Raw genomic sequence first — 17,292 nt, forward strand, 5'->3', positions numbered from 1 at the left:
AATGAACCTATCTACGAAACAGAAGCAGACTCACAGACATAGAGAACAGACCTGTGGTTGCCAAGGGGGAAGGGGGTTGAGGGAGGGATGGAGTGGGAGTTTGGGGTTAGCAGATGCAAACTATTATATATAGAATGGATAAACAACAAGGTCCTACTGTATAGCACAGGGAACTATATTCAGTATCCTGTGATAAACCATAATGGAAAAGAATATAAAAGAGAATGCATACATGTATGTATATATGTATCTCTGAATCACTTTGTCATACAGCAGAAATTAACACAACATCGTAAATCAACTATACCTCAATTAAAAAGTCTATTATGAAATTGTTTTATAAACAATTTTTTAAAAGTTCTCATCACAAGGAAATAAAAACATTTTAAAAAACCCCACTCTTGGGCTTCCCTGGTGGCGCAGTGGTTGAGAATCTGCCTGCCAATGCAGGGAACACGGGTTCGAGCCCTGGTCTGGGAAGATCCCACATGCCGCGGAGCAGCTGGGCCCGTGAGCCACAATTACTGAGCCTGCGCGTCTGGAGCCTGTGCTCCGCAACAAGAGAGGCCGCAATAGTGAGAAGCCCGCGCACCGCGATGAAGAGTGGCCTCCACTTGCCACAACTAGAGAAAGCCCTCGCACAGAAACAAAGACCCAACACAGCCATAAAATAAATAAATAAATAAATAATTAATTTTAAAAAAAAAACCCACTCTTGGGCTTCCCTGGTGGCACAGTGGTTAAGAATCCGCCTGCCAATGCAGGGGACATGGGTTCGAGCCCTGGTCCGGGAAGATCGCACATGCCGCGGAGCAACTAAACCTGTGCACCACAACTACTGAGCCTGCGCTCTACAGCCCATAAGCCACAACTACTGAGCCCAAGTGCTGCAACTACTGAAGCCTGCGCGCCTAGAGCCCGTGCTCCACAACGAGAAGCCACCACAATGAGAAGCCTGCGCGCCGCAACTAGAGAAAGCCAGCGCAGCAATGAAGACCCAACGCAGCCAAAAATAAATAAATAAATAAATATTAAAAAAAAAAACAACCCCACTCTTTTTGTTTCAAAGGCTGGTAATAAAATACTACCAAGTGCTTCCCCAGTCCAGAGGCCTTTGCAGGACTTAAAATGAGTAGGCCAAAACCACTTAATGTCCCTCAGCAGTAACAGACACCTTAAAACTATGAGTATTAAGGTTGAAGAAGCTGAGGAAGAAACTTTCTTCAGAGAGAGCTGTTGGAAAGCTGTGGCATTTTCTCTAACAATAGGGGCGGGAGGAGTACATTTGCCTCAGCCCTAATCTAGTAAGAAAAACTTCAAAGAGACAACTTGCTTGATATACACCCAGTAGAGTTTTGGGGATGCAGGGGACTTGGCACCTGACTTGCACCTAGAAAAACTCTACAGGTGACAGGCAGGGTGAGGCAGTCTGTGACCGCAGAAAAGAGGTTGCATGGGGGGTGAAGAGATCAAGGTGCAGATCCCACCACAGACACGTACTCCACAAGCCAGATGTGGACCCTCTGGATAGGAACAGGATTGGGTTACTTTGGAGAGAGAGCTTTCTGCTAGTATCAAGGTGACCTCAGCAAAAAGAGATTGGAAGTATACGATGGTGCTGCAGGGTGAGGGTGGGGAGGAGATATATTAAATAACTCGTTGGAAAAGAGGCACTGCCTATATTGAGGAAATTGCAGTCAAGGTTCCTAGCTGGGACGTCTCCAAGGAAACCATAAACATGCCAGGGACAGGCACAATCAGTCTTTGGAATCTGCCACATGCAGAGGGCATCGATATCAGATCACATCTTTATCAGTTAGGGCAAACTGTTTTTGTCCTTTGTATGTCCTTCCTTCCTCACTTGCTTCACCCAAGGAGCCAGAGATGGCCTAGTTGTTGCGTAGGGGAGTGAGGGGGAGTAAAGAAAGAAAAAGCTGAGCATGCTTCCTTTGCTACTAAAAACTCCAGCCTGAAGCACTGAAGCAGGCATTAGCTGGAGAAGAGATTTCCCTTTAAATGAAGTTCATAGTTTTCACTTCTACATGTGATTAGACTTTTTTTTTTTTAACTAAAATGGGACTACCACACACCCTCAGAAATTAAAAGGATAATAAGGAAATACTGTGAACAGATTTATGCCAATAAATTTGACAACTTAGGTGAAATGGACAAACTCCTTGAAAGACAAGTTACCAAAGTTTGTTCATGAAGAAATAATCTGAATAACCCAATATCTATTAAAGAAATTGACATTGTAGTTTAATGCCTTCCCACAAAGAAAACTCCAGGCCCAGATGAGTTCACTGGGGAATTCTATCAAACTTTCAAGGAAGAAATAACACCAATTCCATACAAATTCTTCCAAAGAACTAAAGAGGGGATGGAATACTTCCCAGCTCACTCTATGACTTCACTATCTTGATTGTGGTGATGGATTCTTGGGTGTGTGCATGTCAAAACTTATCCAATTATGCACTTTAAATACATGCAGTTTTTTGTATGTCAGTTACACCACAAATACAGAGGCTAAAACAGCTAAATCAGTACTTAGAGGCAGTCATAACATTCACAATGCTTATATTAGAAAGGGAAGCTATCAAATCAGTGATCTAAGCTTCTACCTTATGAAACTAGGAAAAGAGAAAATTAAATTCAAACTAGCAGAAGAACAGAAGTAATAAAGATAAAAGCAAGAACGAATGAAATCAAGGTTTCCATTTCTAGCCACAGTGGAGTATGTCTAGTACAGCCCCTCTCTCCTGCTGATTATTGCAGCTAAAAACTCTGGACAAAATATATAAAGCAGCTACTTAGGACTCTGACAAGTTAAAAAAAAAAAAAAAAGCAGGTAGACTCTGAAGGTGAGTCAAAAAGTGGAGAAGCAGCCCATACACCAGTGAGTTTCTTTTTTGTCCCTGCTCTTTTTTCACAAGACTCTGTCCCAATGGCATACAAAACTCCAGAAGTCCTGAGCTCATCCAAGAGCTGTGAGTACAAGGGAAAGCAAAGACTCACACCAAAGCTTTAAGAACTGAACAAAACTAAGATTTCAACCACAGCTCAAGTCTAACACCTGAGTGACAAATGCATGGAGACAACCGTAAAACAGGAGAGCAAAGGCTCTGAAAACTGCACAAAGACTTAAACCACCACTCAAGAGTAAAGTCTCAAATTAACCCCCAAATGGTGCATACACAACACAGATGCAAATGAGCACAGCAAAGGCTTTGAACACCGAACCAACCGGAATCAACACCCACAGAAGGCAAGACAAAACTAGTGGTTTGAATCTAACTAGGTTTATTACATGATAAACAAAGATTAAAAGGAACAAAACAATCACCCCTATCTAAGATAGAATCCAAAATCATTCAACATAACAAACTAGCAAAATGTGACCAATTCTCAAGGGAAAAGATAATCAACAGATGCCAGATGCTGGAAATACCAAAGACATTTAAGCAGCTGTTGAAACTAAGCTCTATGAGGCAAACACACTTGAAATTAATGGATAAACAGAAGTTCTCAACAGAGATACAGAAACTGTAAAAAAAAAAAGAAAGAAATTGAAACTTTAGAACTAAAAAAGACAATATCTGAAATTAAAAACAAACAAACAAACAAAAACAACACATGGGATGAACTGAGCAGCAGAACAGAGATGACAGGGGCAAGAGTCAATGAACTTGGAGTTAAACTGACAGAAATGATCCAACCTGCCAAGGTGAGGAGTAGAGACAAAAAAATTGGGAAAAATAAAAGAAAGAAATACAGCATCAGGTATTCCTAGGACAATATCAAAAGGTCCAACATTCATGTCACTGGAGTCCTCAAAGGAAAAGAGACTAGTGCAGAAAAAAGGTCTGAAGAAATAATGGCCAAAAACTTCCCAAATTTGGAGAAAGTCATAAATTGACAGATTGAAGAAGCTCAGAATACCAGAAACAATATAAACTCAAAGAAACACCCAGAAATATGACAATCAAACATCTGGAATGCAAAGTTAAAGAAAACATCTTGAATATAGCCAGGAAAAAAAAAAGCACACTGCATATGAGGAAACAATGATTCAAATGACTGTGAGGTTCTCATCAGAAACAATGGAAGCCAGAAGATAACGGAACATCTTAAAAATACTAAAGGAAAAGAAATGTCAACCCAGAATTCTACACTGATGCAAAAATATTCTTCAAGAATGAAGACAAAATTTTAAAATCCTCAGGAGAACAAAAACTAAGAGATCTTGTCACCAGCAGACCTGTTCTAAGAAAAATGATACAGGATCTTCTTCAGGGTGAAGGGAAATCATATCAGAGGGAAACGTGGAAATTCAGGAATAAATAAAGATCAACAGAAATGGTAAAATATCTGGGTAAATATAGAGACTAGTTTTCTCCTTTTGAATTCTTTAAGGTATGTATGACAGTTGAAAGCAAACATTATAACACTGTCGGAGGGGTTTAAAATATATGTGGATATAATACATTTGAAAACCTATAACATAAAGGAGGGAAGGTAAGAGACCTATATTACTGTAAACCTTCTACATATGACTTGAAGAGTTAAAATATAACTACAGGTGGTGAAAGGGTTAAGTATGTATATCTTAATCCCCAGAGCAACCACTAAATTAAAAAAAAAAAAACCCACAGGAGATATTGACAAAAAGCAAATAGATATGTTTAAAATGAAATATTTAAATTGCAGTTGCATTCCCTATGCAAGACCTATGCATTCAAAACTACCAAATATTACTGAGATACTGAGATGAATTTTTATAGACCTAAATAAATTGAGAGATACACTATGTTTGTGAATCAGAACACTCAATATTGTTAGCATTTCAATGATCCACAGATTCAAAGTAATCCCAAACAAAATCCCTGTAGACTTTTGTGCAGAAATTGGCAAGCTGATTCTAAAATTTATATGAAAATATCAAGGACCAAAACATTATGAAAAGGAAGAACAAAGTTGGAAGACTCACAGTACCTGATGTGAACACTTAATGTAGGCTACAGTAATTAAGACAGTGCAGTATTGGCAGATAGACCAATGCTTATGTGCTCAAGTGTTTTTGACAAGGGTGCCCAGGTAAATCAGTGGAGAAGAGACAGTCTTTCCAAAAATGCTGCTTGAACAATTAAATATGCATATGCCAAAAAAAGAAGAAAAACAATGACCCTTGCCTCATACCAGGTAAAAATATCCATCTCATTATTGGCCATAGGCCTCAGTATAAGAGCTAAAATTATAAATCCTCTGAAATAAAACATATGAGAAAATCTTTGTTACCTTGGGTTACAGAATTGTTATATAGGGCACAAAAAGCATGGAACATAAAAGAAAAACTTGATAAACTGGACTTTATCAAAATTAAAAATGTCTTTTTATGGAAAGACACTGTTAAGATAAAAACAAGCCACAGCATGGGGGTAAAAACTTGGAAAACACATACCTGATAGAGGGCTTGCATCCGGAATATATAAAGAACTCTCACAACTTAATAATAACAAAAATGGCAACAGATTACAAGAAACAGTTCACCAAAGATGTATAGATGGCAAATAAACACATGAAAAGATGCTGAACATCAGTTACTGGAGAAATGCAAATTAATATCACAATGAGATACTCTTATACAGCTACTAGAAAGAAAGACTAACAATACTAATAATACCAAGTGCTGGCAAGGTAGCAGAACACCGGAACTCATACGCTGCTGCTGGGCATCCAAAATGGTACAGTTACACTGGAAAACAGTTTGGTAGCGTCTTGTGAAGTTGAACATACACTTAACCACATGACCAAGCAATCCCACTCTAGATATTTACCTAAGAAATATGAAAACATGTGTCCACACAAAGACCTGAACATGAATGTTCATACCAGCTTCTTTCATAATAACCAAAAGTTGGAAAAAATTCAAAAGTGCATACCCTGGTCTGTGAATAAGCAAATGGAGTATCATTCGGCTACAAATAGGAACAAACTGCTGATACATGTCACAACATGGATGAACCTAAAAAGCATTAAGGTAAATGAAAGAAGCAAGATACATAAGGCTACATACTATAAGATTCATTTATATGACATTCTAGAAAAAACAAAACTAGAAGAAACAAGATCAGGTGTGGGAGTAGGGGCGAAGTTTAACGGTAAAGGGGAACAAGGGAATGTTTTAGGGGGAATGAAAATGTCCAGTATCTTGATTGTGGTGGTGTTTAAATGACCATATATTTGTTAAACCTATAGGAAGGACTGTACCCTTAAGAGAGGTGAACTTCATGGTATATAAATTATACCTCAATAAACCTCATTTTAAAGAAAAGAATGCAGTTACATCAGAATAAATATATCATAACAATACATGGAAAATGCATGTGGAAATTACGTTAAAACATTACCATATACAACCCACTATCATATTGTGCTATTTATGTATTTCCTTTTATTAAACTACCTGTTAAGCATTAAGGATAGAAAAAATACTAACAAATATTTAATTCTAGTTAATGATATGCCTGTGGGAATATTTAGGTGTGAAGTGTACTGATCTCCGTAACTTACTTTGAAATGCATCCCACACAAAAAATAAGGGAGACTGATGGAAGAACAGAGGAATTAGTACACAAATAGGAGATGAAGCAAATATAGCAAAACATTCATTGTAGAATCTAGGTGGTATTATATGGATGTTCAAACCATAATTCTTTTGCTTGTTTTGTCTGAAAATTTTTATAATAAAATGTTGGGGGAAAAAGGAGCTGATAAAGAACAGCAAAGTAAACTCAAAGAACTAGAAGTAGAAATAAAAGTAAAAGGAAAACGGAAAACACACAATAGAGAAAATTAACAAAAGTAAAAGTTCTTTCTGTGAAAAGCTCAACAAACTTAAAATAATAAATACGACAGTGAGGCTACTCTTGATACTTGGATCTTGATAGAAGATTTTTATTATCTCAGAATGACCAGAGAATTTATGAGACCTGTCAGAGATTTCATCCAGGGGCCAGAGGAGAATACAGGCCCTGAAGTAGCTTAAAGAATGGAGGAATGGGGGAAGAGAACCAAGCTGTTGCGCTCCTGTTTTCCATCCCACCTGACCTGTGCTCCTAGGTGATGGCCTTGCTAAGTCTCCCAGTCCTTTGAACCCCTCTCAGCGGACAGTTAAAGCAATGAATCTGAACTAGACATGGGCTTCACAACTATCTAGGGTGTTATTCACAACGTGCATAACTACGCCTACCCCAGATTTCTGAAACAATTTCTAGAGGGTGGGGTCTACTCATGAGTATCCCAAGGGTTCCAGAGGCCACTATGTGATACACCTCCAGTTGACGACCACTACATTTAAAAAAATATTCCGTATGGCTAATAACAACACTAAAAAGTGTGATAATATATATTGAGAACTTCCTCTATTCCAAGCACCCTTTTTGGTGCTTTACATTCATCAACTCATTAAATTCTGACAATCCTGTAAATTCTAGCATTAGCCCCGTTCTACAAACAGGCAGAGAAAGGCTAAGCCACGCGTGCAAAGTGACAGCTTGTGAGTGAAGAAGCCAGAATCTGAATCCAGGCTGTGAGCTCCAAAGCCCAAGCTCTTCACCACTGGGCTGTGGAAGAATAACAAACCTCCTTCCTCTGCTCTGGTCCACCACAATCAAAGCAATACTTATCCAGTGCTTCTACCAGCCCCCCACCTGGATGAAAGAGAATAAGATGCAGGCTCTCGCCTCTAGGGGTTTGTGTTCCCCCGCAGAGAAAAAAGCCACAGGCACTTGGCTAGGTTTTTAAAAAGTTACCAAATGGAATGCAAACATAGAAGTTTAGCTGTGTTATTTAAAGTTACAAATGTAGCTAACAAAGAAACAAAAAATAAAAATTTTATCAAACATTGAGAAGAACAGGGGAGCAGAAGGCTGAGGTGTAATTGAGGTAAATCCTTATTTTTTCATAGAGGGAAGAGAAAACTGACAGCTCCAGAAATGCAGGTGTGAAGGTATTCGCTGGACCTATGGAGATGCACATGAGAGGAATTAAAAACAAAAACCTTGAAAACAAGCTGTGCTTGGAGGTGTGACTAGGAATGCACCGAGATTACTTTGTACCCCATAATGTTCTGCAGACTTAGACTGAACATGTGCATGTGACACTTTTAATATAATACAGCTTGTACTATAAGGGAAATGTGACTCAAAGGGTGGAAGGTGCCTCCGAGTTTGTGCTTCTTCCTTGCTGGAAACACTGGAAGCAGGATAAGGCATGCCATTACCAGACAAGAAACCCTGATGAATCTCTACAGGGCAGCTGATAACGGGATTGACGGAGCAATAAAGAGGGAACTGTAGTCCAAAAAGTCCCTGGGAGAAGGTACAGGGAGGTGGGTGCACACGCCAGCACAGCTGTGGAGGCTCTGAGCGACAGGGTGCATCTGCCGGGCAGGAGTGGGCTCTGGGAAAGACAGCTGGGGAGTCACCTGGGATCAGCTGGGCCCGCGTCTGACTACAGCTGCAGCTGTGAAGCTAAACTCTAAACAGCTGCTGAAAAGCAGATTCAGATTCAGTAAATCTGAGGTGGATCCCAAGAGTCTGCACTTCTACTTTGAGGCCGGGCCATGCCCAGGCTGCTGGTCCACGGACCGCAGTGAATAGTTACAGCGCTCCAGACAGACTTCTTCGGGAGGGGCCACTGAGTGGCCACTGTGAGTGGGAGAGAAAAGGAGGAAGACCAATGTCTGAAGACTTTCTGGATAAGGGGCCCTGAGCAAAAACAAAGAAACAACAGAAAAGGAAAGAAGCAGCTCTGTCCAGAACTGAGACACTGCTCACTGAAGCATGCCATCGTGGGAGTAATATGCTCTCAAGTTTATTTATGTTTTTAATAAATAGAGATAACACAAAAGACAAAATAATTGAGTGGGAGGGAAGTATTGACAAGAGGAGGAATCTATCAACAGGTGGAATCAAGTCAGATTTGGAAGAGCCTCAGAGAAATAAGAAAACAGAAACCTGTGTGAAGTTGACACTGTTTAACCACAAAGTGAGGGCAGACAAGGACATGGTGGTACTTGGCCGGGTAGAGCTGAAGGTCACTAGCAAAGCTTTTTTGTCCATCCCAACTCCAATAAGCCAGGTAGGATAATTTCCCTGAGGTTAAAGACTCCACGTTTCAGACTTCGAGGGCCCACAGTATGCCAAGGAAAGAGGAAACATCACCCCTCCATCTGCTTGTCTTCTGATGAACACGCAAATGCCCAAGAGAGGGGGAAAGTCCCAACACCTTCCAGAAAGGAGAGGGAGGAGGAAGGAGACAAGGCTGGGCACGTCTCCCTAGCCACCCAGATGCTGGAAGGTGGAGACGGGATCTACAGAACAGCAGTGGCTGCCTCTGTCTGAACCCCAAGAACAAGGGGCTGCAGAGGGGCAGCAGGTGGGGCATCGTGTGGATATCACAGCAGCTCGTTCCATCAGACCCGAATTGTGCCCCCAAGTCTGGGGTTTCTGAGAACTCCTGGGCGCGCCCCCGAGGCCAAGCTCTCCCTGACCCACCAGGTCCCCTCGCCATGGCCCTACTGGCCCAGCGCAGGCTCACCTGGACACCTCCGTGTTGGGCTTTCTCCAGCTGCCATCCTGGCCTCCTCTTCTCCTTGTCCCAACCTGAAGATCCTACCTGGTTGGGCCATAAGGTATCCTGTTAAGGGGAAATGGCAGAGGACTTTGTTATTGACACATGAGGCATTCCGGAACCGAGGCCCATCCTTGCAGGGCAGAGATGGTCTGGCCTCGGTGACTGCCCCGTGAGCCCAGCTAGCGGGCCCTCAGTGCAGACCATCCACAGAGAAGGTGAGAGCACGGACATCCCGTGCAGGGTGCAAACGCCATTATGAATTCTTGACCGTGAGCCTGAGGCCCGACTCATTCAGGGCCCAGACGCCCCTGAGCTGCAGCAGCCGAGAGAGAGGGAGACACGAGGGCGTGTGTTCCAGTCACCCTGTGGAGGGTCCCTCACCCACGGAGACCAGGTGGCTGTAGTTCTCCAGCATGACATCCCTGCAGAGGTTCTTCTGAGTGGCGTCCAGCTGCTGCCACTCCTCCAGGGTGAAGTCCACAAACACGTCCCTGAAGATCAAGGTTCCCTGCAACAGCACACTCCTCCTTAGCCCACTGTCAAAACAAGGGGGGCAGTGGGGGGTGGGGCACTGGCATCTAGAGGGTAGAGGCCATCGATGTTGCTAAATATCCTCCAATGCACATGGCAGCCCTCCACAACATAGCATTATCTTGCCCAAAGGTCAGGAGGGCAGAGGTGAGAAAACCTGGGGTTGAGCAGTGAAATGGAATGATCAAGAAAAGGACTAGAATGTGCTGTAATATGAAAAAAGAAGAAAAGAAAAAGAAAAAGAGATTCTTGTATCAAGATAGATAAATAGGCACACATGATTTTCGGAAGAATGCATGAAAAAATGAAGGAGACACAAAGACAGGGTGAGAGGGAAAATTATTTTTCACCTTTTGATGAACAAAGTTCTGTTTGAATTTTTTACCATATGCACAGAGTACTTTTTAAAATACACAATTCAATTTATTAATGCTCTATTCAGAACATGTTTTTAGAATTCTGGCATCCATATTCTTAAGTGAAAGTGGTCTTTCGCTTTTTGCTTTTTTGTAGTTATCTTCCTTGAATTTAAGTTAACTGGCATCATAACATGTACTGGATTCCTTTTCATCTTTTAACAGCCTGGAAAAGTTGAACACAGAAATTATCTGGTCTTTAAAATTTTGTGAAAGCAGCAATTAGTCCAGGATTTGGGAGAGCAAATTTAAAGTGTGAACACCTTTGATTCAAAACTCCTACTTCCAGGTGTATTCTCCATAAATACGTGTACTAATGGGCCAAGAGATACATAGAAAGTTGTTCATGAGGCACTGTATATAATAGAAAAAGAAAATTAAAAATCTAAGTATCCATTCATAGAGAAATAGTTAAATGATACTTCTATACCACGAAATAGGAACTGAAATAATCTTTATGTATTGATGAGGACCAACACCCAGAATATAATCAGGTGGGAAAAGCAAGATGAGTATGGGAGTGTGATGGCATCTGTGCAAAAACACATGTTACATATATGTCTATTTTTAGTTAAATTGATGTAAATGCATCTACAGCACCTTATCACGAAATTGTTAACAGTGGGCATCTGTGAGGAAGATGTGGTACTGGGGAGAGAAGAAATAGGGATCTTTTGGATACTGCTTTTATGCATATTGGAACATGAGACATGGATTTACTTTCATTATTTCAAACATAATGAAAAAGCAAAATGTGAACCCAAAGTGAAGAAATAGAAAAAGCAAGACGAGTCTATGTATGTAAACAATCTTCTCTGAGAAGGAAAAGAGGAAAAGATGAAGTGCAGTTCCCAAAGGGAAGTAGTTGAGAGGTGTCTTTCATTCTACACCCCCCCTTTTTTTTTTTTTTTTTTTTGCTGGGGAGGGGAAGGATTGGAGAACCTGAGGTGGATGACAGGTTGAACAGAAAACAGCCAGAGCCGAGGGGGACTGACAGATTTTTCAAGGCTGCAATATAATTTCCTAATTGCTGCCTCAAATTCACTGGAAACAAAGTAGGGGGTAAATTAGGAACTCACCTGGGACACGGCCATCTGGCTCTGCCCTGACAAAGGATGGAGATCTACGAAGGCAGAATTAGGAGGGTCGAGATCAGTGCCTACAGCCATGAGACCACCATCACCAGCTTAATAACAATCACTCTTGCCCCACAGCGGGGATGATCTGGACACGTGGCCTGGTAGCTCCAGCCTGTTCCCCTGGGACACGGCTAACATCCTGCGGGTTTTCCACGTGAATTTATTTTCTCTTCCTGGACAGATTTATGACTTGTGTTTAAAGACATCTCCTCGGAAGCCATTAACAACCTGACATCTCCTTTCTCTCAGGAATTCTATGCCTGGAAATGTATCATAAAAAGGCAATCATAAATAAGCACAGGCTACAAGGATGTTAACTGTAGGTGTTTCCACCATTCAACAATTTGGAAGCAGCTAAACCTCCAGCAAAGGGGACTCAGATCAAAAATTAGACACACAACGTGGGAAAGACCACATGGGCTTTAAAAATGCAATGCAATCCTGTTCTCATCTCTTAACATATTTAAAAGTAGGTTACCAGAAAGCAAGTGCAGCGTGATCTCCTTTGTTAAGCAGTATGTATTTATTGAGGAAGAGCAGTCCAGAAGAGCATTTATGAAAATGTTGACACTGCTTACCTTCCAGTGGTGATTCCACCTTCCCTCTTTTATGTACTTGCATTTGTTCATTTTTCACAATATCATTTACTAGTAAGATAAAAAGGAGAAATGATTACAAATCACCTATTATCACACTGAGCCCTGGAGGTGATAGACCCTGAGCAAAGTCTGGAGGACAGGGACAGCTTGCTGTGGTCTGGAGGAAGGAGACAAGCCAGAGCTGAGCACAGGGCAGAAGGGAGGGGCGAGGAGGGAGGAATGGAGGGGGGTAGAGGGAGGTTAAGGGCCAGGTATTGGTCAGTTCCACATGGAGCTGGAAACCACTGACCTTGCGCCAGGCTCCTTCCGCCCTTCAGTGGGCCACCGCCACCCTGTTCCCGCCCCAATACTTCCTTATTTCCCATTATGTCCATTTGATCGCCATGCTCTTCCTTATTTGGCGGTGTTCAAAACACAGTTTCAGCAAGGAGCTTTTGTTAACCATTGCTACTGTAGCAATCCCTGCCTTAGGATCAGCACAACAGGGCTCAGCAAGATGGAGCTTGATGAGCCACTTCCCAGACCCAGTTACTAGCATCAAAATGAGAGGCAGCAGAGCTAGGTGATGGCCTACCTAGAGACCGCGCCGAAATGTCACAGACGCACAGAAACCAAAGACACCTCTTTGGTCATCCAGTCAGGGTAGAGGAGATTCAACATTTCCGCTACAGGTAAGTGGGTTGTTTATACTACGGGACTGACTCAAATCCAAAAATAGCCCAGGGGACTTCCCTGGCGGTCCAATGGTTAAGTCTCATGTGCTTCCACCGCAGGGGGCGCGGGTTCGATCCCTGGTTGGGGAACTAAGATCCCGCATGCCGCGCGGGGCGGCCAAAAACAAACAACAAACAAACAAACAAACAAAATAGCCCATGGCACAAGAGGGGACTATAATGATGTGTGCACAAATGTGTCAGGAGTGGAGAAAGTCCCGTGAGGCAGGTAGTCAATCTTTCCAGCCTGATCCTGCCTTTGCAGGCACTACAGCAGGGCAGCGTCCCGCCATCCGTCTGTAACCTTCATCCCTCTCCTCCAATAGGGGTTCAATTGACCACCATCAACAGGGGTTCAACTAACCAACAGCTCTTGATGGTGGCTAGAAGTTGAGTCACCGAGTCAGCCTTGCTCTCTCTCAGCTGAAGGAAGGCACAGAGGGCACTGCAGGTCCAGTTCTTCTAGGACCTGCTATCCTGTGAGCCCCTTCCCTCTAACCAGAGCATCTGGGTCTGTCCTGTGAGCCTTCCCCCTCTGCCCCTGGGGTCTGGGCTGGCGCTCCTCTTCCAACTCCCCTCAGAGGAGCTATTTTATTTCTAAGGAGGCAGGACCCGAGGATTCAAAGGCAAAGGTACCTTTGCTGGGACCATCACTTCAGGACCATGTCTCTGCCTCTGACCCGGGGAGCGCACCTCCTTCTGAGGCCTCAGACTGGGTCTTCTGTAGTCTAACTAAGGAAGCCCATGGCAGATCAGCTGGTGTCTGAAGCTGCTGAGCCGTGGGCTCAGCTATGAACCCTGACCCCGGAAAGGCAATGACCACACAGGCGATGCAATTAGCAACCTCCATGATGGAGCCAAGTTGAGGAAAACCCCAAAGTTTTCCTTGCCACCAGAAGGCACAGTGCCTCACTCTAGTTTTAAGAATTGACATTCAGTAAGAGCTCAATTACCGCCCGATAAGCTCTGGGCTCTGGAACGAAGCTGACCGCCTGCTCTGCCGCTTTTATTCGTTTAACAAGAGGTCAGGGCCTACTGTGTGCCTGTTCTACTGTTCTACGGGTTCTACTGTTCTACGTGAACAAAACTTCAGAGCTCCCCCATCTTGCGGAGCCATACTCTTAGCAGGGGAGAGACAGTGAGCCAGCAAAGGGATAAATTTAGGGTGTGTTTGTTGGAAAGGCATAAGCGTTATGCCGAAAAAACGAAAACAGAAAAAGGATCCCTCCACTTCACTGTGTGACTTTGGTTAGGTTTCCCAGCCTTTCTGTTCTTGCTTTCTCTCTGTAAAACAAAGAGCATCGTAGTACCTACTCACAGGGCTATTCTGAACAGACTACTGTGAAACACAGGGGTGCCCCGCATTTACTAGGCACTGAGTAAACGGTCGCTGAATGAATCAAGCAATGGATCAAATCACTCGCTGACCCCCCGTAGCCCCGCCCCCTCCCCGCACCACCACGGCCCTGTCACTCAACCCCCCCAGGGGCGCGACCTCATTGCCCAAGGCCCCTCCGACCTCCCCATCCAGCCCATCCCCAGCTCCGCCTCCCCTTACTCCACCTCCTGGAACCCCAGGTCTCAGGGCAGATAACAACCGCAAGCGTCAACTCGCACCGCCCTCGGGGTCAGCAGAGCACTTCCGCTCGCCGTCGCCCCGGGAGCCCGGACGCTGTGCACGCGCAGGAGCGGGCTTTGGGGGCGGGGGGCAACACAGCCAATGGGCAACAACACGGCGCCTTTCGGGGACAAAGGATTCTGACGTGGCTCCCTCTGAGGTTAGATGGAGCGACGAGAGCGGGCGAGCATTTTCCGCGACGAGTCGTACGAGAGGCTGGGGAGGCGTCTCGGGCGGCGGGAGGCGAGCGGGCTCCGCGCGGACTGTCGTGGCGATCCGCGTCCGCCGCCTCCGAGGCCGAGGCCCGCTCTCCCAGTCCGTTCTCCCGCGCGGCCGGGCCTCCTTGTTGCTGTGCTCCCGGGGGAGTTCCCGCCCCTCCATCTTCCAAAGCCACGCTCTCCTCTTTCTTTAGAGCCTCAGAATAAGAAACCGGTAGTCGTGCCTGCTGCCTCTGTGGCGGCACGTGGGCGCGGCCATCTTGGGCGCGGGGTGGAGCCGTCGGAGCCGGGCTCTGGTCTCAGGCCAGGGGTCAGAGAGCAGGGTTCAGGCTCAGTCGGGGAAGCAGCATGGAGGAGGGGCTGGGAGGTGGGCTGCAGGGCAGGCAGCATGCACAAATGAGGAGGAAACCATGATGCCTGACTCTCCTGAAATAAATCGAGGAACTCCGGTTTCTGGGACCTTGGGGATCCTTGGAGAATCTGGGCTTTGCCGGTTTGAAAGCACAGCACAGCATAAAGTTGGGGGAGAGCTGTCTGTCTGACGATGCCAGCCAGTGGCAACAAGGGCTGCTAAAAGTCCTGTAGTGCCCTTGAGGAAAGTTTTCTGTTCCCTGTCGGGGTCTGGGGAAAGAGGCCAAGTGTGTGCCGTGTGCTTGTGGTACCTGCCTGTTCACCAAGCAGAACTCCTTGGGCTGGGCAAGGCAGGGTCTGGGCTCAGTACACCCAATTCCTTCTGTGCTACAGCCAACAGGTGCCAGGCACTGTTGAGAGAAGCAAGTGACAAAAGCAGTCATGGAATCCAACATACATTTATTTACTCTTCCGTCTGAACATATTGCTTTCTCCCTGCCTTTCCCTTTCCCCTCTGAGGAGGTGGTGGCATGTGTGATATTCCCAGGTTGGTTGGATGAATCATTGCCCAAATCTACAACCTGGAGGTCTCCTGGGAAGTGCCTCTGTCCCAGTCTTGTGTAGAAGTCCCGGGAGAAGGGTCTGTTTTCTGTCAGGCACGTGACTGGGGACTTGCCCCCCACTGTGATTCTTTGTACCTTCTCAAATGTTGGCCAGGTTTAGGGATCCTAACCTATTCATTTCCAGAAGAGAGGTGACCTGATAAGTTTTTCTAACACCACTGTCAGGAGGCAGGAGAAAGTTCATAGAGTTAGTATGACAGTGTTCTGAGGACAGTAGAGAAACCCCCAGCTGCAGAAAGACCTGGTCATTGGCCCTGGTCAGACGCTCCCCATATCCTGACTCTGCAGGGATGAGTGCTTTCACAGAAGGAGAAGGGGCTGGCGAAGGGCGTGCAGTTGTTGCTCATGCCGTGCCAGCATCTCCTAGTGTGACTTGGGCATCCAGGAACCAAGAAACATGCCAAGGTGTTCTTCCAGCCCGCACTGCGCCCAGCTGTTGGGATCTACCGATCCATAGAAGAGAAGGCTTGGCTCCACCACTTACCGGCCCTCTGGGCCTCTTCTACGTCATAGCTAAAGACCACACATCCCACCGGGCTATCAGGATTGTTTAAAGGAACATCTCTAGCGCCCCCAGCCCAGAATGTGCCCTAAGGCAGGCACCTGGTAAGTGGTGGTATTACCAAACCAAACTTGGTTCCACTCACCCACACCCCATAAAGCCAATGTACTGACACCAGGTCGTGGTGAAGGAAGGTACAGCGTGTACTGCAGGGCGCCAAGCAAGGAGTCCAGGCAACTAGTGCTCAAAAGGCCTGAACTCCCCAATGGCTTTCAGGGAAGGGTTTTTAAAGACAGAGTGAGGCAGGAGGTTGGGGGATGTGTGATCAGCTCATGGACATTCTTCTGATTGGTTGGTGGTGAGGTAATTGGGGAGTCAACCTCATCAGCCTTCTGCTTCCAACCAGTCTGGGGTCTCCGTGCGTGTATTCAGCATGCAGTTAACGTCTTCCACCTGATGGGGGTTTCAGTATCTGCAAAACAGCTCACAGGATATGGCTCCGAATATTATCTATAGCCCTTGGGGAGGAACTAAAGGTCCTTGACTTTGTTTAATGGCTAAACTATTATTTTGTCTTGCTTGACTGTTTTCCTTTGTTTCTGCATTTTCTCACTTCTCTGATTAAATTATTCTTTGAAACTTGGGGAAGACCAAGGAGGCTAAAGTGTTTCTACAGATGAGAAGCAGATGGAGGACATGGGAGGGGTCTGTCCCGGGAAGGCCTATAGGGTCCTGCTTGGTTACCGTGGCAGTTTCTGCTGTCCTCTCCCCAACACTAGGGGGCGTGCTGGTGCCAATGCTCTCCTTCCTGCACCGTGTGCTTCCCTCCCCTTCGCCACCAGCCTTGCCCAGGGTCACCACTGAAAACTTCTTTTTTTTTTTTGCCCAGGGCCCAGGAGTGAACCCGGGCCCTTGGCGGTGAGAGCACAGAGCCCTAACCACTGGA

General features: G+C 45.0%; 1 protein-coding gene across 1 annotated transcript in view; it reads right to left on the minus strand.

The window, feature by feature from the left end:
• The window catches only part of ZNF674 (zinc finger protein 674), a 28,785-nt gene extending 14,046 nt beyond the window's left edge, over positions 1 to 14,739 (minus strand). The window contains 5 exon segments of the mRNA XM_068532899.1: positions 9,601 to 9,699; positions 10,018 to 10,144; positions 11,663 to 11,982; positions 12,301 to 12,369; positions 14,598 to 14,739. Of these exon segments, the coding sequence (XP_068389000.1) occupies positions 9,601 to 9,699; positions 10,018 to 10,144; positions 11,663 to 11,752 (316 nt within the window). The 5' untranslated portion in view covers positions 11,753 to 11,982; positions 12,301 to 12,369; positions 14,598 to 14,739.
• Positions 14,740 to 17,292: the final 2,553 nt, after the last annotated feature.

This window comes from Eschrichtius robustus, chromosome X (genome assembly GCF_028021215.1).
Source record: "Eschrichtius robustus isolate mEscRob2 chromosome X, mEscRob2.pri, whole genome shotgun sequence".
Taxonomy (NCBI): Eukaryota; Metazoa; Chordata; class Mammalia; order Artiodactyla; family Eschrichtiidae; genus Eschrichtius; species Eschrichtius robustus.